Here is a 24,308-nt window from a genome sequence, read left to right as displayed (position 1 = left end):
ACCGGCCACCACATAGTCTTTTCTCTTTGTACACACTGAACTAGCTCAGCTTTCATTAGGCATAAGTCCTACTGAGAAACCATCTGTGCTTAAAAAACACTCATGAAACACCGAGGCTCCCTACACCGCAGGTCTCTAGTGTGTGTGGATACAGTGTACATACCTACATGTGCTCTGAGAGGCTCAATGTGGTTTTCCACAGTGCTGCATGCATGCAGTGCAGAATGCATGGCATATGGCATGCCCATATGTTGAGCGCAAGGGCCCACAGAGCTCAAAAGAGCACGAGTGGATCAATAGCTGTGCTCTTAAAGGGCTGACGGTGGGTTTGATGAGATATGGCTCTTAAACAGCTGAATGATTCATTAGTGAGTCAGCACATTTTACATCCTGTTTGCTGCAGAATCTGGGGCGAGACTAGTGCAGGAAAACAGCTGACAGATGGTACTTAGCAAAATTACTTAAGTAAAGCAAACCTTTCCGCAATTACATGACCTAGTCTGGTAGAGTGTAGCAATGTAAGAGCAAGAAGTGGTTAAAAGAATTCAAACAACTCTTAATACATCAGAATCCTCATTTTAACAGGATAATAAGCAGCTAAATTCTAAGAGGATCATCTGCAAGATATGGAAGCGGAGAGATGTGTGATTTTTGGGTCAAGTCATGTCGCAGTAGGGCCATGAGATATATCGGTACCATATTAAAATCTTTTTTTTTTTTAAGATGCAAGTAAAAAGTATGTTTTACATAAAAAAATATTTCAAAATTTCTACTTAATACTTTTTGTAAAAAAAAAATTTGTTTTCAGTATCTGCAACAAGTTTAATATCGTTGCATTATGGTTCCCGAAAAAGACACATAAAAAGACACAAAAACTTATTGCAAACAATTTATAATAAGGTTCCATTTGTTAACATTAGTCAACCTGAACTAGCAATGAAAAATAGTCCCAACCCATTTATTAATCAATCATGATCTGGAATACATTACTAAGACACATCTGTTAATAAAATTCAGTGAACATGAGATAAATGTGAATGTCAGTTAATGCATTAACTAATGGGACCTTAGTATAATGTGCTACCAACTTCTCAATTCACTGTAACAGTGATAAACATCATGTGCCTAATATGTGAATAGCAAAAAATCATGATGCAAGTGAGCTGTGATGTTCTGCCTCCACAACGCTCATGGAATGTTGATGTTGATATTCTCACAGCCCTTGTGTGGGATCTGGAGAGAAACAGGCTGGTCAGGATGTCAATAATAGGGAGGGAGTTGCTGCTAACTGAGCATTATGGGACACCAGGACTGGCTAGCAGTTGTGCACTTATATAGAAGCTGCAGGGAGGAGGAAGTCCTGCGGAGGAGACTGTGTGTGTATGTCTCAGGAGGTGATATAAAAGCTGGCAGTAGATGAGATGTGAAAAGAGGAAGTGTGAGGACAGATTAACATGCACCGGCTGGAGTCACACAGAAGGAATGGAGAATACGGAAGCCCGGCGGTTTCTCATCAAAGGCTCCAACTGTCTCTCGCTCTCATCTTTCTCTCTCCTTAGGCTTAGGAAGAACTGTGTGAGCGCCTTGTCTCAGGCCCTCATGCCAACAAATCAAACATCTTCTGCTTGTTTTCACATGTAAAATAAATAAATAAATAAATCTGCATACATTACCTCATCTTTTCATTCATTTCTAATCATCTCCAAAAAGTTTGCATGCTTATTGTTGTATCATGCTGGATGTTCAACGGATTATTTGCATGTCTACAATCGAAAATTATTATTAATATCATAATTATCAAACTATTAATATCAAATATCATAAGAGTTAATGTGCATATGTGAATGATGAGTTGGTGTTGGGCTGATATGGAACGGTGTTATTTTAGTATCATTTCTTAATTATTATTGTATTTATTAATATGTTTAATTTAACTTTTAATATTTTCAGTTTTCATTTTCTTTAAAAGTTCATTTTAAGCATTTTTATACACACAAACACACACACACACACACACACACACACACAAACACACACACACACACACACACACACACACACACACACAAACAAAATCTTCTTCAGGTGTCTTGAATGTTCGGAAATGTAAACGGATATTTCCCACTAACACACTACAGCAAAAGATATAAATTACTGGCATCACTTTTTGTTTTTTTCCCCCTTTTTTTGTTCGTGAAAATACTAATGGCCTATGACTTTTGCATAGTAATGTGATTATAAATAATTTCTTTTTATTTCAGTTTTAGTCACTTTAGTATTTCAGTTAGTTGCATTTCTAATTTTTTATTTACTTTTTTTCCATTTAATATTTATACTTGATTTCATTTTAGATGTTTTCTAACTAACATAAAAAATTTGGGTAGCACTTTATTTTACAGTCCTGTTCCCCATGTACATACTATGTACTTATTATAGTAATTACAATAACTATGTAATAACTAGTTACTAACCCTGAACCTACCCCTAAACCTAACCCTACACCATGTAGTTACCTTGTATTACCCTAACTTTCTTAGATAAATACACTGTAAGTGCACTATAAGTACATGGAAGTACACGTACTGTAAAATAAAGTGCAACCAAATTTTTAATAGTTTTAGTTAATAAAAACAACACTAGCTGTGTTTACATGGACCCTACTAATCAGATCGTAATAGGACTAGAAGCACAATCAGAATAAAAAAAGTCACATGTAAACACGTGAATCGGATTGAATTGGCCAGATCTGACTAATATTTTGATCGGATTGTAAGGGGTGGTTTATCCTTTTGTAATCCGAGCGAGAGGACGTGTAAACACTCGGATTGAAAACCAAAACTGGAAAGTACTGCACTTGCGCAGTAACGTAGAAATAGCGTAATGACGTATGACACTCAGAAGGAGCTGTTCTTACTGGTGAATAAAGTGTCATAAAACAGTATCCCATCATTATAAAACTATCCTTTCATTCAGCGTCTGTGAAGTGGAGCAGGACAATGTCCACCAGTCCTCGTTTAAGACTCTCAAACAACTGCTTTTGTGTGTAGGAAGGGGCACTTTTATTTAAATATATATTTTTTAAAGTAAGCAGCACTGCACAATAGTTCATGTGCTGGTCGTCACCTAATAAGAACCCGAAGTAGATAAATATTACGTATGCTTTTTAAATCAGTATGCGACAGCAGCGGGAAACTCTGTATATTCATGCAATGTGCGCATGTCAAAAGAGTAAATCCGATAAGGAGCTTGTGACATAAACGCACATATCAACCCGATCACTTTATTCAGCGTTCATGTAAACACTACAGCATGTTCGGATTCGTCAATCAGAATAAACTCATTCCGATGGAAGCAACAGGTGTCAATGTAAATGCACCTACTGATATGGAGGCAAGGTCAGGCTCCATCCTGCAGTCGCTCTTGCTTCCAAAAATCAGCATTTGAGGAAAAACTAAATCCTCATTCACATACATAAGCAATCCAATTCCAATAAGTGACACATCCTCAGACATACAAAAAGCCCCCAAATCCTCTAAAGAGCCAATGTGCGGCTCTTTTAAACACATCTTCCACTCAAAGACACAACAAACAAGAATCAAGGCATAATGCTGCTATCTTCCCTCATCAGACACCCAATGCCGCTCAATTCATCTGAACAATAAGAGCAGAGATTGACAGCATGCTGTTGAGACTGAATGCTTTGAGAAGCCCTGAGCATTGGCTTACTATTCTTAAGTGATCTATCTTTAGCTCCTCTTTATCCTTTATTATCATTCCATGAGAATGCAGAACGCACACGTACATTGTGTAGAAAGGGCTGATTTCCACTTGGCCTGAGCAGAGTACGAGGGCATCAATAATTCGAGAAGTCCAAGTCAGTCCAGCGGCTCTATAAACCTCTCAATAAAACATTGATTCAAGTGGGCAAAAAGCTTTTTGTCAAGTGACTTTCCTGGTTTCAAGTCAGCTTCAGGCTTCCAAGATCAAAAAAGAGAATTCTCCTCAAGTTATTCTGAGAACGATTGCCAAAACAGGAGTAAAAGGAGGATGGGAATGGACCTTAGTCAGGGTAGACGTCATATTGAATTTTACACGAATGAAAATGAGGCTGTGAAGTATAGACTTCACAAAGACATGCTGTGCAACGCTCTTGTATAACATTTATTTTTCAAAACTCACAACTTTCAAAACTGTTTTACTGAGTTTTTTTCAAGTGGAAATTCTTTAAGATGTTTCATCAGCTGAACAATCGGTACATTGTTAAACAACAGTAAGATCTTCCAAACACACTGTACTTCTGTGCCTCACAGCATAATTTTCATTCCTGTCAAAAAAAAAAAATCAATATGGTTCTACCCTGATTAAGGTCTATCGAAGGAGAAAGGTGAAAGTAGAGACAGTGTAGGGTTAGTGAGAGTGGATCCCAGACGTGAAGACCAGATTTCACAAAGACACACTGCTATTCCTGCTGGGATCCTCCAGTGTCCTGATCAGCTATAAACATGTAACTCAGTGGTTATCAACATTTTTTTTGCCAATGCCCATCTATACAGTATTTAGTAACTTATTGCCTTTCAACAAATAAAATGTATTCTGAATATTAAATGTTGATTATTATTCTGTGTTAATAATTTTCTATGGGTAATTATTACAACATTAAAAAACCTGGTAAGGGATACAAAGTGCAACATTATTTTATCTATCTATCTATCTATCTATCTGTGATTTTTTTTTTTTTTTGCTAAACACTATATTTGACAGTGTTAATCAACATTAGATGATAGCAAAGGTCATTCAAATGTAAAAAAAAAATAATAAAATAAAATAAATATTGTAAAAAAAATTGTGTTCCTGCGGCTCAAGTGGTATCACATTGCTATAGCAGCACAAGGTTGTGGGTTCAATTCCAAAGTGCAACATTATTTTATCTATCTATCTATCTATCTATCTATCTATCTGTGATTTTTTTTTTTTTTTGCTAAACACTATATTTGACAGTGTTAATCAACATTAGATGATAGCAAAGGTCATTCAAATGTAAAAAAAAAATAATAAAATAAAATAAATATTGTAAAAAAAATTGTGTTCCTGCGGCTCAAGTGGTATCACATTGCTATAGCAGCACAAGGTTGTGGGTTCAATTCCCAGGGGAACACATGTTAGGTAAAAAATGTTAGCCTGAATGCACTGTAAGTCGCTTTGGATAAAGGCATACATTTAATTTAATTTAATTTAAAAATCAGCAAAATGCTGATGTACAATTAAATGCACAATATCAGCCCAACAAAACCTAAATTTGATAGCCTGACTACGTCAGACTTCCTACTTCCGCTCAATTTCATTTCGCTTCTGTACTCAGTCTGATACAGCATCAGAGCTTTCTGTTTGCCACCGGTCTGAAAACAGCCAGCCCAATCAACGAGCAGAGGGCGGGCTGAGAGCCGTGACGTAGATGCTAAGCACAGAGTTTTAAATTGTAGGTTAGAGAAATCGAAAACCGAAACGACCGCGAAAATGGGAAACGAGACACGGGATGCAATTCGCTCTGTTATGGAGAACATTCAACTCTTTTTCAAACTGAAGCCAGAACAAGAAGAGTGTTTAACAACAGGTTTACAGTGGAAGTTCAATCATAGATTTGAGTTTGATGCATGATGTCTGTGCTTCGATCATGGGCTTCGATGCGGCTGTACAGGCGCATAACATACGTCATGACTAAACGTATCTGATTGGCTTACGGGTAACCAATGATTTTAAACTTCAGACAAGCGCCCCCTAGCGAGAGAGAAAACACTTCTCTATTATGCCATTCCAGACTCTGTCTACGAAGCAAAGTGAAGTAGTCTGGTATTACCAGGCTATAAATTTGAACCACTAAGGTTCAAATAAATTGTGCATCTCTAACATGTATTGCCAAGCTTCTCTGCCTCCTCTTAACATGAGTCTGTTTTTATCCCTCTCTCTTCTCGACATTATTAAACATTTCTCCTCTCCACTTTTCTCAGCGAAGGCCGTAATAAATGCTAATATCCCTCATTATTCATGCTGCATCCTTTGGCCAGGGAGACCCTGCAAATCAATTCTGTCAGCCGCAAGTAGACAGGCAAAATGTAATCATGGTGTTTGTGGAGGAAATTAAAACAATTGGGTTTGACCTTTTCTTTGTCTCTCTTCGTCAGATGAATTTAGACTGAATGAGGGCAAGCAGGAACAGACGCACGTTTTGTGACCTAAGAAAAATAACGCTTCTTGTTTAACTTGTACCTCTGTTCCCTTACAAATGAGGCGCACTGGTTTATGAAGGTCTGTTTAGCATTAGCCACCACATGCCATGACAAATAACCAAATGTACCAAAAGAGTTCAGGTAGTTTGTGGGTTGCCGTCATAGCACTGACATTGACTTTTTTATATCATCGTATCAGGATAAAATAAATAGAATAGAAATTTTTACAATTTCTAAAAAATATTTCCAGTTAATTTGCAGCTATGCAAATAGTTCCACATTTTGACAAAATATTTTTTAATTTATAAAATAAATATTCTTCCACTGTCCATATTTGGGATCAGGTTTACAAAATAAGTTTCCTATTGCTCACTAAGGTTGCATTTATTTGATCAAAAATAAAAACAGAAATATTGTGAAATATTATTTACATTTTAAATAGCTCTATTCTATTTTAATATATTTAACAATTACTCTTATCATCATCACTGCGTGTCGTGCTGCTTAATATTTTTGTGGAAACTGTAATGCATTCTTTTCCAGGAATCTTTGATGAATAGAAAGCACAAAAGAACTGCAAAAAAAAAAACAAAGAACATTTGAACATAAATGCGTTAACTGTCACATTTGATCTATTTAATGAACCCTTGCTCAATAAAGTTATCAATCTCTTAAAATTCTTTCTGACCTCAAACCTTTGAGCAAAACATGTTCAAAACATACACAACACGTTCAAAAAGTACATATGTCACACCGCAGGTCACCGCTGCCAATGGTTGTCAACTACCCAACACTGAGAAATTGGTGTGACTGACATGACAACAGGATAGAGCAGGTTTTTTGAGCCAAGAACACACACACACACACACACACACACACACATATATTGGTTATTGATGCATCCATTAGTGGACTCTTTTACCTGGTTTGTGTTGGTGTTTGAGGGCAAAGGGTTGGATACCATAGGTCCAAAGATGTCTAAGTCGTCACTGATTGGAGCTGCACTGCTTGTTCCCGCCCCACTGCTGGCAGAGCTGGCTGTGGGTGCATCTGAGCGAGAGAGAACCAAAGGCCATTAGACATGGACAAAGTGTCAACAGCATTATAAACAGTAACAATCACTTTAGATTTGTATTGGTTTCACACCAAACTAAATAGATTTTGTTGATTTTAAAGCAAGACTCCACAAGCTGAACAATTGTTTTTATGCACTGCTCAATTTGAAGATTTTGGCCTATTTTGCTTTCTTAGCAAACTGCATTTATCCACTGTATTTAATTATTCTGAGCCACTGAAGTCAGATGTCAGAGACACAGCGACTCTTTACATAACAATTCAGATGCATCTGTGACTAACTGAGTCAGCAGTGATGACCAGTGCCAGGCTAAACCTGCTCGCATGAGTCTTTGTTTCTGTAGAGAGAAATAAAGCAGTGTTCATCTGGCAGCAGCCCACACCGCCTGCTCTGCTTGCTTTTCCCATTCCCGCTACCTATCGACTCCATCCAAGGAAATCTAATCACACTGCGCACACGCCTCCGCCAACGCTGGAGAAAAAGCATCCGCTCGACTCCGATGCCGGCCTGCCGCTCAGACGCACTCTCTCATTCCATTAAAGTCAAAAGACTCAGTCAGAGCCCCGCCTGTGTTCACACGTTCCAGTCAAGAGCAACTGCCATCTCTTTATGACTGATAAAATCCATGAAAATAAAAGAGCTCAAAATAATACAACTGGAGCGAAAAGCAACGGGAGTCTGGAAGAGAAGCGATGTGACGCTTGATGAGCTGGGGGTGTTACTAGAAGGAGAATAGGAAGAGGAAATTAGAGAACCCACGTAAAGTGTGATGTGCAAAAGAGCGAAGCATCTGGAAAGCAAGGCACTCTATTTCAAAGGCCTTTATGTGTGCACAAACATCTGATATGCTTTATGAGTGCCTATACATACAGTCTAAATCAGTGGTTTTCATGTGGTGGTGGGTTGCAGGTCTATTCTGATAGGATCACGAATAGTAAGGAAAAACTAAGCTAAATGCAAATATAAAAAAGAATGCAGAAATATGAAGAGAAAAAAATTGGCCTAATTGAGTGCCTATATCAGTGATCCTCAAATCTGGCTCGCGAGATCCAGTTTCCTGCAGAGTTTAGCTCTGACTCCAATTAAACACACCTGCCTGTGATTTTCTAATGATCCTGAAGACACTGATTAGCAAACTCATGCGTGTTTGATTAGGGTTAGAGTTCAACTTCGCAGGAAAATGGATCTCGCGAGCCAGATTTGAGGATCACTGGCCTATATGAACTATAGTATAGTTTGTGTAAATTCATATGTACCTTGGTGGAAGGTAGCCAAATTAGGCAGATGTCAACGTGGACAGGTTGAATGAAATGCCTAAAAAGACTTAAAGGTAACACTTTATTTGTCTTTGTTACACGTTACATGTACTTATTGTAATAAAAATAAATTATGCATAATTACAAGCAAGCAACCCTAAGCCAAACCCTAACCATATAGTAAGTAACAAGGACACCTTAAAATAAAGTGTTACTGACTTTTGTAATGTTAAAGTCTTTTCTTCCATATTGTTACATACATCTGAGTGTAACCAATTATTGAGAAAAAGAAAGTAGGAGACTTCTATGTATCGAGAAGTTCTAACTATTGGTTGTTGAATTGAATGGAGGCAGATTTGAATGAAAGCTTGCCTTCTACTTTATGAGTGGTGGGATTTTTGCGGATGAAATGATTGGAGAAGTCTGACGTATGTCACCAGAGAGAAGTCTGGTGTCATAAGTATATTTGTATATACATATATATATATATATATATATATATATATACATACACACAGCACACACAAATATATTATGTAATTTTGGATGTGCTTAGTGTTGTCACAGTACCAAAATTTCAGTATTCGGTACCAATACCAGTGAAAATCCACAATTCTCGATACCAATTTTCGGTACCAAAGAAAACCACAAAAATATGTTTATTTAAAATAATAATAATAATTAAAAATAATAAATAATGCAATTCTTTATACTTATTTACAATTGTGTTTAAAGTTTTTCTACAAGTAATATAATAATGAAAAACAGTAAACAAGTTTCACCCAAATTTTATTTGTCTTTTAATTAATGAAATTTGTCTTTTAATTAATGAAATTTAAACACATTTTATTTTTTGGTAAATAAAGGGGATTTGCTATTAAAATTAAAACATGGAAGAAATATTGTGTGATTTATTTCTTTAAAAAATAAAGTTTTATACATTTTTTCAACAGTAGTAGCAGTATCACATACATTCTACTAAATAATAGTAATATTTCTAGTACAGTGCCTTTATGTAAAAATGAACTTTTATTTTGACGGGTTTCCGTTGAATACCTTTAATTGACACTGATTTTACTCACATGAAATGGTAAAATGCTTGTGAAGTGACTCAGAACAGTTCTGGTGATGTTGTTTATGTATTTATGTCCTCATTGAGACGGCAGAAGCTGAAATTACTGCAAGTGTCATGCGCTTCAGTCTATGTAGTAAACAAACCCGCACATCTCTGCCATTCATTCATTCACACAGAGACGCGCTAACATGCAGGATTCATATTTCAACCAACTTTTGCGGCTTAACATTTACAGATACTGGTCCATATGGAGATTTGATTTGATTAATTTATACTAACTTTGACAAATTCCGTGACTGTCCATATTAAAATGTACGTTTCATTTTGAGATTCCGTCTGCTGTATGCGTCATGAACCGGGTTGACCGGGTATTCGGGTACCACCGGTACTAAAAAACCTGGTACTGTGAAATTGTAATTTTTTTTAGTACCGACTTGGTACTGAAGTACCGGGTCTTTTGACAACACCATATGTGATTAATCGCGATTAATCGATTTGACAGCAATGCATAATACTAGATCTAAACCGTTCTAAAATGAATCTCCTGAGATGGATGTTAACACAACAGGTGTAAACAGAACCAAATACACATTTAATACAGACAGAATGCAAATGTATTGATATAGTGCTGATTAATTGTGATTCATTTCATGCAAGTAATTTGATAAATTTTTTATCAACAGCCACACTGACAGAAAGAGAGAGACAAAACGTCTATTGTCTGAACACAGTGCTGGAGCCTGTTGCTGGCATGGAAGGGTGGGAAAGATGCTGGGGCCTTGAGCAAAAACACATCAATAAGATGCATGTCTCATTCTCAACACCATCATCTCCAGCCGCTGTTCATCAGCACTGACCCCTACTGCCCCCAAGCTGAAGACGTTCATCTAAACACTCTAACCTCCTTGACTAGGACACACACATTTGTGGAAATGTATATATTCTCGCCCACTCTCCGTCTCTCTCACTCATCATAATGGACGACTTTAGCAGATCGAGATTGAGAGAGTGAGAAATATCGAATGAGAGAGAGAGAGAGAAAGAGAGTTAGAGGGTGATAAAAACAAGTCAAAGCGACAATGGAAAGCTCCAGGGCAGCAAACAGAAACTTTCATTTCCCAGAAAGTAATATAACATCAGTTGTGTTTGGTCATCTCAAGGGCTCGAGTTGCTGGCCTGATCAATACCGCCAGGACTGTACTAGCAGTGTGCTTCCCTGAACCTTCATCTAGACAGTAATAACAGTCAGTGTGTTCCACTATCCAAGCCTTAAAACAGACTTTAAAACATGTCGCTTAGGTGTACAGCAACACATTGTCTTGTAACTGTTCCTTGAGTACTTGCTGACCTAATAATAAAAAAGATAAGAAAAAAATAATAAAACGAGATAACCATATTCTCTAGATAAATGAAAAAACAAAAACATTAAAAACAAAGACCGATCATTTTAAATGTTACAAGTGAATTTAGGCATCACAGATCCACAATGTAAAGTAGGACTGATAATTATTTTGAGTTTGGTGGATCATGTGACACTGAAGACTGGAGTAATGGCCAGTAACAGCTTTTCCATCACATGTCATTCAAATGTCATTTAAAATGTGAAATTACATTTTAAAATATTATTTTTATTTTATTTTATAAATAAACAGAAAATGGTTGTTTTAATTTAAATAATATTTCACAATATTTCTACTTTTACTATATTTCGCTATATTGCTATTTTACTATATTGTACTATATTCTTAAAAACACTGATGCACATTTATGTGCTGAATCCGCAAACCTTCAGAGTAAATCTACGTTCATTTATTTTTGTATTCACTATTATCACATTGCCCTGCTGTTGGTCATAAATATGGTGAATGAGTGGAAAGGTCTGAAACAGATGAATGTATCACACATCACTTCATATAAATATAAACTGTAAGATTGATTTGTCTGTAAAATCCCATTAGATTAGTCAATGACACGTGTTAAGTGCATAAATTAGTCTTCCATTTCACTACCTTCCACCACTTAAAAAAATATTTTTTTGTGTGTAAAATGACCTTGAAGTATTTTTGTTCCAGCCTATCTTAGATATATCAGATTCCCTGATCAGCAATGAGATGAGTAATCAATTATTCATGTCTTACCAAGGCCTAACAGGTCGATGGCGGGCTCTGCACTCTTCTTAGGGCTGATTCTGGAATCTGTCTGGTTGTCTTCTCTTTTCTAAGATGAAGGGAGACAAAAAAAAAGAGTGTTAGTGAGAAGATTTTTTGGGATCACAATTCCGAAAGTGAGCATCAGCCTAATAGGCCACCAGTTGTTGTTCTGATTCGAATGTTGTTCTTCACAAAAAAACAGCTTTCAGATGCTATCTATACACGGCTTCTGTGTTTTAACTTTGCTAGTTAGACACTCTGCAAATATTATGAATAGATAATGCAACGCGGTCCCAAAATAGCTCACTCGCTCTATTTGTTCATTGCCTGACTGACGCCCGACTGCACCTCACTTTGGTGTCGACTGACCATGCCACTTTGGAAATTCAGTTCAAAGGCGCTTTTGAGGCCTGTGATTTGTGATGGGAAGAAAGAGGCATCTCGGGCTGAGAAGACTAACTGTAATCCGGTCTGAACGGCCGATCGATGGGCTCTGGGTTAAAGCCTGGATCAAAGCCAGACGGAGGCCTTTTAAAACCTCATTCTAAACAAACCACCCTCACATATATACACAAACACACAAGCAAACTCAACAGGACAGCATTGGGATGCGTTCTTCTTGAGGGAGCGGCAAGAGACTGGGAAGACAAAAGGGCAGAACACGTCAGAATAGACACAAACCCAGCCAGACTGTGCTGTCAAATCTGAATAAAACCACCAGTGTCTGACATCTGCCTTATTAGCACAATAAAAGAGAATGATACATGCGAATTTGTCTAGATGTGTCACTTAACGTCATCATTGCGCAATTGTTTTTGGCAAAAGATTGAATTTGAGTGATTGAAAAACGGGACAGAGCCAACACAAGCACTCTAATGAGCATCTGCAGGCAGGGCTTGTGGTGAAGTGTCGAGCCAGGTGCATCGTGGGTAGAGGATTAAATGGGAAAAATACATTTGCTGTTCTCCAGCGAGCTTGAGATTCGGATCCATTTAGCTGTGAGGTAAAGAGAAAAAATGGTTGCCTAATGAAAAAAAACGCTTTTTTCTGATTCCAAAGTCATCAAAAGCAGTTTCTAATGAGAAATGACATCGATCGCTCTTAATTTTACAAGCTCCTGAATTATGAAAGCTATCAAAAGGGTGTTTTATACATCACTAGGTCCTGAGCTCTTGAGAGAAGGTTGGAAATTGAATTAAAGTGAATTGAATCTTAATCTTTTAGCGGTGAAAACCTTCTCCAGCCTTGCATGTCAGCTTCTGAATACAAGGCCAAGTCTTTTTAACTTGTGACCTTTTTTATTGTAGTACACAAGCAGAGAGGCACATAGGCAGGAATGTGATGTACAGCTGCCCTTCGCAAATAAAAAAAATAAAAAATACACCTCTATGATTGAAAACCGTAATATTAAATCGGTTGGGTTTGGTTGAATTATGTATGAATTGAGGGCTTAGGTGCTCTACCATTTGTTGACTTTGACACACGCACACTTTGAAGACAACTTTGAAGGTGAAATCCTTCAAGAATGTATTTTCTACTTCAGATTGCGGAAACACAGGCTAAGACAAGCAAACAAAACATTCACAAGACAGATACACTGAAATACAAAGGCTTATGGCACACATCACACCTTGTAAAACAGGGATTGTCAACTTTGGGAAGATCTGGGGCAACACAGAAAGGGTCTCTTTAGCCTCAAGGGACAAATTTAATTTTTTAATTCTAATGAGGTGCGCAGCCCAAAATGAGCTATTTTAACCACAAAATGAATTATGTAACCACAAAACATCACAAATAATTTTTTAAAAGTACAAAATATTGCTATAATACTGAACTGTAATTTAAATTTTAAAAATATGACAATGAAAATAAAAGCTAATATTAATATAATTTAAATTAATACATGAAATATTATTAAACATCAAAATATTAACAAAGCTATAATAATAAGTCACTTTGAATAAAAGTATCTGCTAAGTGATTAAATGTAAATGTAATATATAAATAATACTAACATAACACTGAAGGCTACAGTTTTCTGCTTTTTCTTCACACTATGCTTTTATTTATGCATACAATTACTTCTAAATTCTTCCAGTCCATCTCATCCTCTCTCTCTCAGCCTTTCCTCACTCTCGAAAGCCGTTCAGTGAACGGGTGTGAAATAGCTTGAACTGTCTCTGGGGCCTCTCCAATCAAGGTCATTTCTAATTCATGGATACTTCCCTTTGATGGAAGAATAATTCCATTTGTGTCACATTCCCTCCGACGTAACACACCCGTGCCATGCAAACAGCATCAGAGGGAGATGCTCATGTGAGCGCCACTCAGTCATTATGAACAGGGACACCTTCTACACTTTGCTATGGACTGATGCAAAGCTGAATGTACTTGGCTGGGCACTCACAACTTGTGTTGCAGCTATGAATATTGGAGAGGGGGATAGGGGTCTGTAACCTATTTTGCATTCATGGACTGTTATGTTATTTTTGTAGATGCTGAAAGACCAAGAAATGATCAATGTGTTTTTTTAAAACCGTGTGCAGGTGATTATCGAGGAGGAAGACATGTAAAATATTCAAACCAAATCGAGCTGAACACAACCAACATAGAAAAATATAGTGAAATGGGAGAAAAATAAATAACTATATAAATAAGTAAAATAAAAAAAGTGAATGAGCAAAGCAGAGAAAAATACTTAATGTGAAGTCAAATAAAAGTAAAAGAAAATACAAATAAATAAAAAGTAAATGTCAAATAAAAATTCATAATTCTGCCATAAAAACATTTACTATTCTACTGTACATTAAAAATGGCAACTTTTTATTAACCACTACTGAAACCACTTTAAAATAAACAAAATCCACACAGAACAATACAGCACAGTCCTGTCAACAAAATACCGACATAGTGTTTTCTTGTCTGTGAAATATAAAAGAAAAAAAACAGTTTACAAATGATTAGAAGATCATTATCAGAAGATTGGAAGAATGATTAGGAGATCAAATTAAAAAAAAGCAATATGGAGAGAAGGGTAGCCTGTATCTTGAGGAATGGAAGAGGTGCTGTTCTTCTGCAGCACAGAAATAATGATAGTGGAAGGAAGCTCTCTGCTGAAAGTACAGTGAGTTCTTGAGCTCATGAGTGGGCACATGCCACTTCCTGTAGCACAGTTCCTTTACACACTCTGAGACCAGGACAAAGCCCTCACTCCACAGAGCCCAGAGCAGCGCTATTAATTATTAGTGAAACCACAGCGTGAAACAGAAAGACAGGTGAGGGAAAAATACCAGAAGTGCTTTGAAGGCTTGTAAGACCAGTTCCCATTGCTGCGCACAATAACTAATAATGAGGCTCTGTACTGACACAATGCAAACCTATTTCATATTTTACAACAATTAGTACCAAACTTCTAATCTGACTGACCGAGCAGCGTTACGGGCTTTAGTCGCCAAAAACGTAAGGTGGATGTAATAAATTAAACCCCTGTTACAGAACATGATAAGCAGTCAAACTCATTCAGTTTCCAGTAATTAAAGCAGCATTAACCACAGCCAGCGTTTAATGGAAGCATGGCAGCATCTGCCAGCGGATGCACAGAATGAAGAGACTCAGGCCTGTGCCATGGGGGGAGAAACAAGACTCTGTTATCATTTAATATGCTTATCATCAATTATAGTTCATCATTGTGCTTATCAGGGATCTAAACTGGGGTGGCCTGAGGAGTCTTTGGCTCGTAATCAGCACAGGCACTTACATCACTGATTACTTTATTCAAATTGCACTTTAATCAGCTGTTAATCCACACGCTCTCTCTGAGTCCGGACTTCCTGCGGCACAAGGGCAGCGCTGCAGCTCAATGCAGCTGACGCCTGAAAACTCTGAGATACAGGACGAATGACAGACTGATGGTCAGGCCCATACCGAACCTGGGGACATTTTCTGCTTTTTTGCATAGATTTTTCAGAACACGGTTGCATGTTTTAAACATCTGAGCTATATACTGAGAGCAATGTGACTTTTCTCTCTCACACACACACACACACACACACACACACTTGTGGTTTATGGGGACTCTCCATAGACCTAATGGTTTTTATACTGTACAAACTGTTTTTCCTATCGCCCTACATCAACTCCACACCTAAATCTACCCCTTACAGAAAACTACTAGCAATTTTTTTATTTCCAAAAACACAGTTTTGTATGTTTTTTAAGCCTTTTGTTTTATGGGAAAACAGGAAGTGTCCTCAAAACCATGCTTACGTTGAGAGAGAGAGAGAGAGAGAGAGAGCTCTGTGTGTGAGCGACCGAGTGATTTATCGTGAGTGCGTTTGTATGTGTTCAAGTGAATGTGTTTGTGTGACGGCATGCACCTTGTCAGAAAGCAACGTGTAATGATAAGGGCCGTTCACATATCGCGTATTTTTCACGCTCAAGTTCGTTATTTCCAATATAGGCGCGCGGTATGCACGCTCATAATGGAAGCATCCAGGCGCGTCCGCACAGAGTTAAAAATATCTACACTTTTCAGAATGCCGCAAGCGCAACGCGGTTCATGTGAAAAGAACTAACCAATCAGCTTCATCCTTTCCCGCAAGTGCCGAGCGATTTGGAAAAAAAGTCAAGTGAAAGTAAAGTGAGTGACGTCAGTGAGTGTGTTGTCAAGCAAAGAGAGCGAGCGGTAGCAGTGTCTGTGAGGGAAAAGAATAGATCGCGGCCGGTCTTGGGCACGAAACATTTTTTATAACATTTTTAGTCAAAAACAACGTGATGAATGCTCAAGTCCGATTTTATATATCCTCGAGTCCGAGTCCAAGTACGAGTCATCAGTCCGCGAGTCCAAGTCGAGTCACGAGTCCAGAGAATGGAGTCTCGAGTCGGACTCGAGTCCAAAGAATAGTGACTCGAGTCGGACTTGAGTCCGAGTCCATGACTCGAGTACTCCATCACTGACTCACACACACAAAACATATAGTTGTAATAATTTTTGTTTGTTTGTTTGTATTTAAATGTATTTTAGTTTTTGCATCACATCACAATTAAAAATAAAAATTTTAATCTTTTTTTCTTTTAATTATTTTTAGTGGTTGAACACTAACTAAAAGATACTCAAGTGAGTTATCCCGCAGCATATGACTGGATTATTTTGATATATATATTTTTTTAATTTATACTGTCAGTCTACTGCTAATATCTTGCAGTGTTATTTTTTCTCGCCATACACAGCCATTCAAAAATGTTGGTCAGTAATATATATTTTTTTAATGAATATATTTTAATGGATAAGTTATTTTAAAAATTGGTAAAATACATTTTCTTATTAAAACAATTTTCTTTTAATTTTCAGTTATTCTAAATTATAATCAAATTTCACATTTACTGTATTTTCTATAAAATAACAACAACACAACAGTAGTGTATTTTCAGCACCAAAATGTCGACATTGTCTTGTCTTCTTTAACACTGACAACTGTAATTGTTTGTCAACAAAGGCAAGATGAAAAAGGCACATCATAACAATAATTATCACATTTTAATTAGAAATTTTATGTTGACAAAAACAAAAAGGACAGAAAAATATCACATAAAAATAACACTGAAAAATAAAAACAAATTATATAGAACTACACAAACAAAAACATTTTATGTGTCATTTTGTTAACTAAATTAACTAGCCAGAATATAAAATAAATGAATCCATAAGAGGCAGGGAATGTGTAGAATTTTGTGAATGACTAGCATTAAAACATAAATTGTGGTCCTGCTGAAGGCCTGAAGCGATGGATAAGAGATGAAGACAAAAAGATGAAGAAAACAGAGCTTGTTTATGTGCTGCAAGCCCATGCAATGTCTTGCATATGTTTGGATGTGTGAGTGTGCATTTTTAATCATTTCACAGTAAACATGGCCACTGTAATCTGTATTATGTATGTGTTGGGTGGTGGGCATTTTCCCACCATTTTCCCAACAAGCCTTTGTGAGCATTAGATGGGATGGACAGGCAGGAAAATTTAACAGATCAACAATAGACGTGTGGCTAGGGAGGGGGAACGCTGGTGCAAGGGCTCACTTCTGTGAATGATGCACTGCAGGGGGTCAAACTGTCAACGCACATCACACTGAAGAGAATCCGCCGCGCTGATACTTCCACGCTTGCCGGTCTACACACGCACACATCCACTATGCTCCTCCCTAGACACTGCTTTTGTAAAAGCTACAGAAATGAACTTTTTATGAAAGCTACAGAAATTAACTTTAATGACGATCAATGGACTTTCCTGCAGGCCAGTCATACTAAAGTACACATCCAAATCTACTTCTGCTTGGTTCAGGGATCAGTCATAGAATGTACTTGAGTGACCTGTTCAGTCTCCAGGCTTAATTCTCATTTCAAATATCTGGTTGAATTCGAAGAAAGCACTGGTGAATGTGAAAACCAAAGATTATCAGTGATCTGGAAGCTTTTTCAGGCGAGGAATGGGCCAAGACTGTAGTAGTGAGAGAGGTGACAGAAGCTTCTAAACACTTACAGACAGCGTTTATTGGTGATTTTAAAGAATAAAAGATTCTGCAAATAATTTTGAACATTAATGTTTAGAGCCAATTTGAATTTTATCATGATTCATCAATGTTCCATTCTCAGAATCACTCAAAAGTGTATTAAACTTTCTCTAATACTTTACTGATGCCTTTGTTCAATTGATTTCATAAAATGTTGTTCTCCGCAGCAAAATGTCTTGCAGGTCAAGGGGGTTGAATAACTTTGATTGCAACCGTACTTATGAACTTTGACTGTAGCCTCCATTTAAGTGGTTACAGACCTAAACAAAACGAAATAAACGTACTTTTTAATTGGTATAGCACAAATTGCACTGCATTAATTTGCACTAATTTAATACATTCTGAAAAATAATTTATTCTTGTGAATTTTCAGCAGCCATCACAAGTCTTCAGTGATCCTTCAGAAATCATTCTAATATGCTGATTTGCTGCTAAAGAAACAGTTGCTATTATGATCAATGTTGAAAATTGTTGTGTCGCTTAATTTTTTTTTCTGGATTCTACTATGAATAAAAACTTCAAAAAGCACATCACTGATTTGAAATCTTTTAAACAAAAAGTTTACTGTCAGTTGTGATCCATTTAATGCGTTACTGCATTTAATGTATTATTCCTTGCTGAAAACTATTTATCTGTTTCAAATAATCTACCTGACCCCTAACCTTTGACGCCGCCTTCACACTGGCATTTGAAATCCGCTCCGTAATCCGCAATACTCCCTCAGTGGACGTTGTACTACACCGCCGAGAGCGGGGGCCACAATATTTAATTATTCATTTTAATTGTATTAACTGCCCTTATAATGTTAGAAAATCATGAAAATAAAAAAATGACATGACAACTTACCGTTATAAAATCATTATTTATTGTATTAAAAGTTATGAATTCAGGTTTGTTTATCAGTACCATAGCAATGCCAACTTCCGCTGGAATTGTCGCATAGGAACCGTCCGTAGCCTTTCGCAAGAATATCGGAGCTGATTTCAACTGCCAGTGTGAAAGCGGCGTGAACTGTAGCGCATGTGACAGCTAGGTTAACTACCCACAGAAGAAAGTGTAGGTTCTGCATGCATAGGCTCTGACTAATCATTTTCAATTAGTAAAAATGTTCGTAGGATTGGCTATGTCGAGAACAAATGTTCACATATAAATGAAATGCCATACATCTATATCATTTTCAGGAAAATGAAAATAACAATGGAGCATGACGGACAATTTACAATCCAGTCCGTCAAAGTGACAGATGATGATTATTTGCTGTGCATCCTCTGAATTACGTGTGTGTGTGTGTGTGTGTGTGTGTGTGTGTAATCAAGGCCCTCCTGCTGTGTGATCTTATTCTCTAAAGGTTGCCTACACCCTCTTCTTCCCAGAAGACCCCCTGTCCTCGCTCTCTCCCTCACCTTTTATCTTGACATCACTCTGGCCTGTATATCAGCTAATGTGAATTCTGAATGGATGGGCTGAGATATTGAGGTTAATGATGATGCCCTCACTAAAGTATATATGAAGCTCAGGGCTGTCTGAACCCCCAGAGCCACTTCACTCACACCTCAAGCCTCAAGTCAATATGGTGGTTAGGCCTCAATCTCGACACGGACACACACACACACACACACACACACACACTCGCAGTGTGGGAGTTACTGTCTCTTCACTATAGGCTTCTAACCACAGAGTCATTTTCACGCCTTCTGGATCCTCCCATTTTCCAAATTGTTTTTGCAAAGGTCAAATACAATGTTCAGCTCGCAGGGTCTGATGGTGTAAATGGGGAAGACGTGGAGTAGGGGGATGGGGAGAACAACCCTTCGGCCATAGATTAGAGACAAAAGCTGTAGTGGTGCTTTTTCTTTTCTTTTTTTCTCCCACACAATGAAACAATGCCACATAGAATCAAAGCATCCATAACTTTTCAGCAAGTTCATTAATAATAAAAGAAATGTGAATCAGCAGACAGCAAATTATTTATTTAATATTTACATTTTGGGGTGGAGTATCCCTTTAAGGTGAATAGTGTGTGATTTTTCTGTCACCAGAGGCACCAATTGGAATTGCAAAATGTGTCCATTTCCAATTGGGGGCTGGGTAAAAATATAGATTTTCTGAAGAAAAGATAAGTAAAAAATAAGTATCTTTAAGTGAAAAATTTGTACAACAATGATTTTAACTCTTATAAATGCAAGATTGATCTTTTATTTAATTTCAGTGTCCAAAAATGCCATTTCTCAAAAACATTATGTGAAATGAGTAGTATGGTCAAAATTTTAGTATTCATAAAACAGTAGGTGAGAAGTACATGGATGACCTACTACAGATGAGTTTCGAAGTATGCAATCGATGGACACTTGAGGCCACAGAAAATGCAGTCAACCATGGCAACTGATGGCATGGATCACCTGACAAAGCCAGTGTGATGAATGTAATATGTCCAGATATCATTAATGCTACACACATTCATCCTCTATAGGATATTCAATATTCACATTCACAAAGGTTGTTTCTCATCAAATGTAGCACCTACTCAGAAGGTGTGCAAATCTGTATGACCTTATGCCATCATTGTGAATCAGACTCTTGAGCCATTCTCATGAAATGGTTCTTTTTAGTGAGGGAAGGGGGGGGGGGGGGTGCACAGCATAATCAATGTAGTCCAACACTTACTAAAAATGGCTCTTTTGTTTGGTTCTTTCTAATGAACCATTCAAAAATTAATCTGTCCAATGAATCCTTCATTGAATAAACTCAAATTTGAGTGGTTACTAAATCAAAAACAAGTTTTCTTGGTTTCCAGCAGTGAATCTGAATCAAATAAAATGGAATCTAAATCAAATTGAGAGCTTGGGAATCAGAATTTGAATCCAAATTAATTTGAAAAATGTGTATCGATTCCCAGGCTTTGCAAGAAGCTGACGTCAGAGGTCTCAAATATTTAGAAATTCAACATACAAATGACATCTATCAGTCTCTCCACAGTGACCAAGTTTATTTAATACACACTTCACATTTAATTTATGCAAAACATTAACACTTCTTGGCACAAATTTCTCATCAGCCCATGGGTCAGGAGGGGAAGAGATTTCATTAGTCATAGTCAGTATTATGGAAGATAACCCTATTCTAGGGTCTTCTGTGACGCAGACAGACAGGCCACAGGCCCAGAGATCAATGCAAAACACGTTTGAGGACCCAGTCAGACTCGGTAAATGATGGCTCATTAAAAGAAAGAAATGATGGGAGATAGCAGTAGGAGGGGGTCAGAGAGACGGTGATACAGTTAAAAGAAAAAAGGCTCTTAGAAGTTCTTCGCTGGCTTTCAGAGGAGGCACTTTCAGATGCATTTTTTTGATGCACTTTCTGTCGAGTTGCTTCTGACTCGTTCTCCAAAACTCATTTGCTCTTGTCATATCAAAGCAATCTGCTATTTGTTTATGAGGTGCTGTTATTAGATTTGAACAAGTTTTGTTTTGTTCTTAATAATAAAAAAAAAAAAAACAATCTCACTTTGCATAAAATAATTGGATTTTCTGTTTTCACAGGCCTCGGTTCCTGTCACTCAGAAGGGGGAATTTTCCGACCAAATCGGGAATCATAACTGCATGCCTTTATGTGTGCACCCAGATGTATTCAAATATGGCCATGCAACATCTTAGTCGGGTTTCTGAAATCTTATCTTGCTCCCCTGCCTCACAAAAACAGACGCATAAAGGCAACAGTCGAGTCACCCGTCCGTCGGCAATAAAGCTTTAATTAAGACTTTTCATAAATGATTATCTTTATCATAAAGAACTCCACAAAGCTTGAGAAATCTTAGCCCTCATTTCCTCAACCAAATGCCTAAAAGCTGTCGCAGATCTAATTATGATTACCACATAGTGCCTTCATGCTTTCTTTACTTTGAAACCTCGCTAATATTCTGCCTCTGGCGGCAGGTTTAGAAACGAGGCTTCAAACCCACCAGTACAAAATGTTCTTTCTTGTGCTTCGGTTCCGGATCCAACACCTTATATGAACAGGGTGACTGTGTAAGTGGATGCAAGTGGATTTCATGAGAGCTCTTGTATGTTTAAAGATGCAAATTAATGTAACACAAATATATCATACAAAAACATATTTTAGGTAGAGTATACTGTGCTGGCTCCCTTTATGCCAATACACGCCAGGAAACGGTCTTGGTTAGTTTATCGCTCTCCCGCTGCTCCAAATCCAGCCAATATTGATCAGGCTCCCTGCAGCACGGCTATCGATTGGCTGTTTGCAGGTGTGCATGTGCACGCAATTGCATGCGGTGTGAAACTAAACTAGGTCCCTGTAGGGTGACTGAGCAGATGGTGCGGGAGGGAGATATCTAGTTAAGGTGAGAAGTGTTGTTTGTCAGAGGACACTGCTCATTTAGGGCACCTTTCACTCTCTCGCTCTCTCATACACGTGGTTCTTGCTGCATTAGGGCTGCCAGTAATAGGGGCTGGAGGCAGATGTGTTGTTGAAAGGTGAAGGCAGAGAAGAAGCTGGTGCTGGGGGAAAGAAGAACTGATTTAACACTATATGGCCCTAGCAGCTAGTGGTTAATGGGTGCCACTAACAGCATTGTTCAGTCTCCTGTGCATCAAGACTGCCAATTTGATAGGTTAAAGAATAGTTAACCCAACAATGAAAATTCGGTAGTCACCCTCGTCATACTAAATCTGGATTGAATTTATTTATTTTATTTTTTTCAGTGGAACATGAATAAGACATTTTCAAAGTCAAAACAACACTGGACCCCACTGACTTCATGTGTATGGATAAAACCAACAAAGAGATGTTTTAAGATATATTTTGTGTTCCAAAGAAGAAAAAAAGCTGTACAAGTTTGGAACGACATGAGGGTGTGTAGATTATGTAAAGATTTTTTTTTTTTGTTTATTATTATTGGGTGAACTATCCATTTAAGAACAAATGTCAATTCACGATCAGATACAGAATCAATATTTTAAACTAATCTAATCTATCCATTTCCTTGAAATTAAACATTCCACCAAAATATTAGTTTTTATAGTAAAAATTACCATAATAAATATGTGCAAAATCTTGTATTAGTGCTAGAGCCGATATTTCAGATAAAACCACCCGTAAAGCAAGTAAAATACAAATAAATGATGGTTGGTTGCTTTAGATACTGTTCAGAGAGTCTCTTTCTGTATAAGTGGGTGGTTCTTGGCCTAAATAAACTGCAATATGGAGCACACAAGACTCACAAGCTCACAAACGCATGAACTCTCAAAGAGTGGGCGCACAAAAAGAGTTCTGAAACAGAAACTAAATATTCAATATAACAATAATGTGATTTTTCATGACTTTCAAGACCAGTACAATGTTCAAACAACAACAGCAGCCTTCATAGTCTAAAACAAATTAAGAAAAGGAAGACAGGTTTTTCACTGCCTCATATCAGTTGTGGTATGGCTGTGTACGGTTGTATCTTGAGTTCGGTGTTATCGTGTCTTCCTCTGATTTATGCTCCTGCAATATGCACTGCACGGCACGCACTGACAAGCTCTGATCTATACATTCACTGGCTTATACATAGTTTGTTGACTTATATGCTACACTTCTTTCTAAGTCACACTCTTGCCACAGCCTCACTGTGAATGGCTGGTATAACCTAGAGCCATTTAAAGGACACTGACAAAACTGAGATTTAAATAGGTATCTGTACCAAGTTTGTGCATCCATGTGACCTTAATGATTTCATCAGTCCGGAAAATATTTGCTTTCAAATTTTAAACATTTAAATCCAATTAAATCCTGTAAGCTAAGATGTAAAAAAAAAAAAAAAAAAAAAAAAAAACATTGCCATATTTAAACATTGTATTTAATTGTTTTTACACAACTGACACAGTAACTGTACTAAGTTCTGAAAAGAACACGCACTCAACCCCAACTCCCAAACCTAGATCAAACCTACACCAAAGCCAGCCTTCG

At 37.4% G+C, this 24,308-nt stretch overlaps 1 protein-coding gene across 9 annotated transcripts in view; it reads right to left on the bottom strand.

Moving 5' to 3' along the window:
- smap1 (small ArfGAP 1) overlaps positions 1 to 24,308 on the bottom strand; it is an 86,382-nt gene that overhangs the window by 14,494 nt on the left and 47,580 nt on the right. For all 9 annotated transcript variants that reach the window (XM_052612974.1, XM_052612975.1, XM_052612976.1 and 6 more), the window contains 2 exons: positions 11,769 to 11,847; positions 7,147 to 7,274 (listed from right to left, as the gene is read on the bottom strand). In XM_052612974.1, coding sequence (XP_052468934.1) covers positions 7,147 to 7,274; positions 11,769 to 11,847 — 207 coding nt within the window. The remainder of the gene's footprint in view (positions 1 to 7,146; positions 7,275 to 11,768; positions 11,848 to 24,308) is intronic.

This window comes from Carassius gibelio, chromosome A13, assembly GCF_023724105.1.
Source record: "Carassius gibelio isolate Cgi1373 ecotype wild population from Czech Republic chromosome A13, carGib1.2-hapl.c, whole genome shotgun sequence".
Classification (NCBI taxonomy): Eukaryota; Metazoa; Chordata; class Actinopteri; order Cypriniformes; family Cyprinidae; genus Carassius; species Carassius gibelio.
This window is presented reverse-complemented; position numbering and strand designations above follow the sequence as displayed.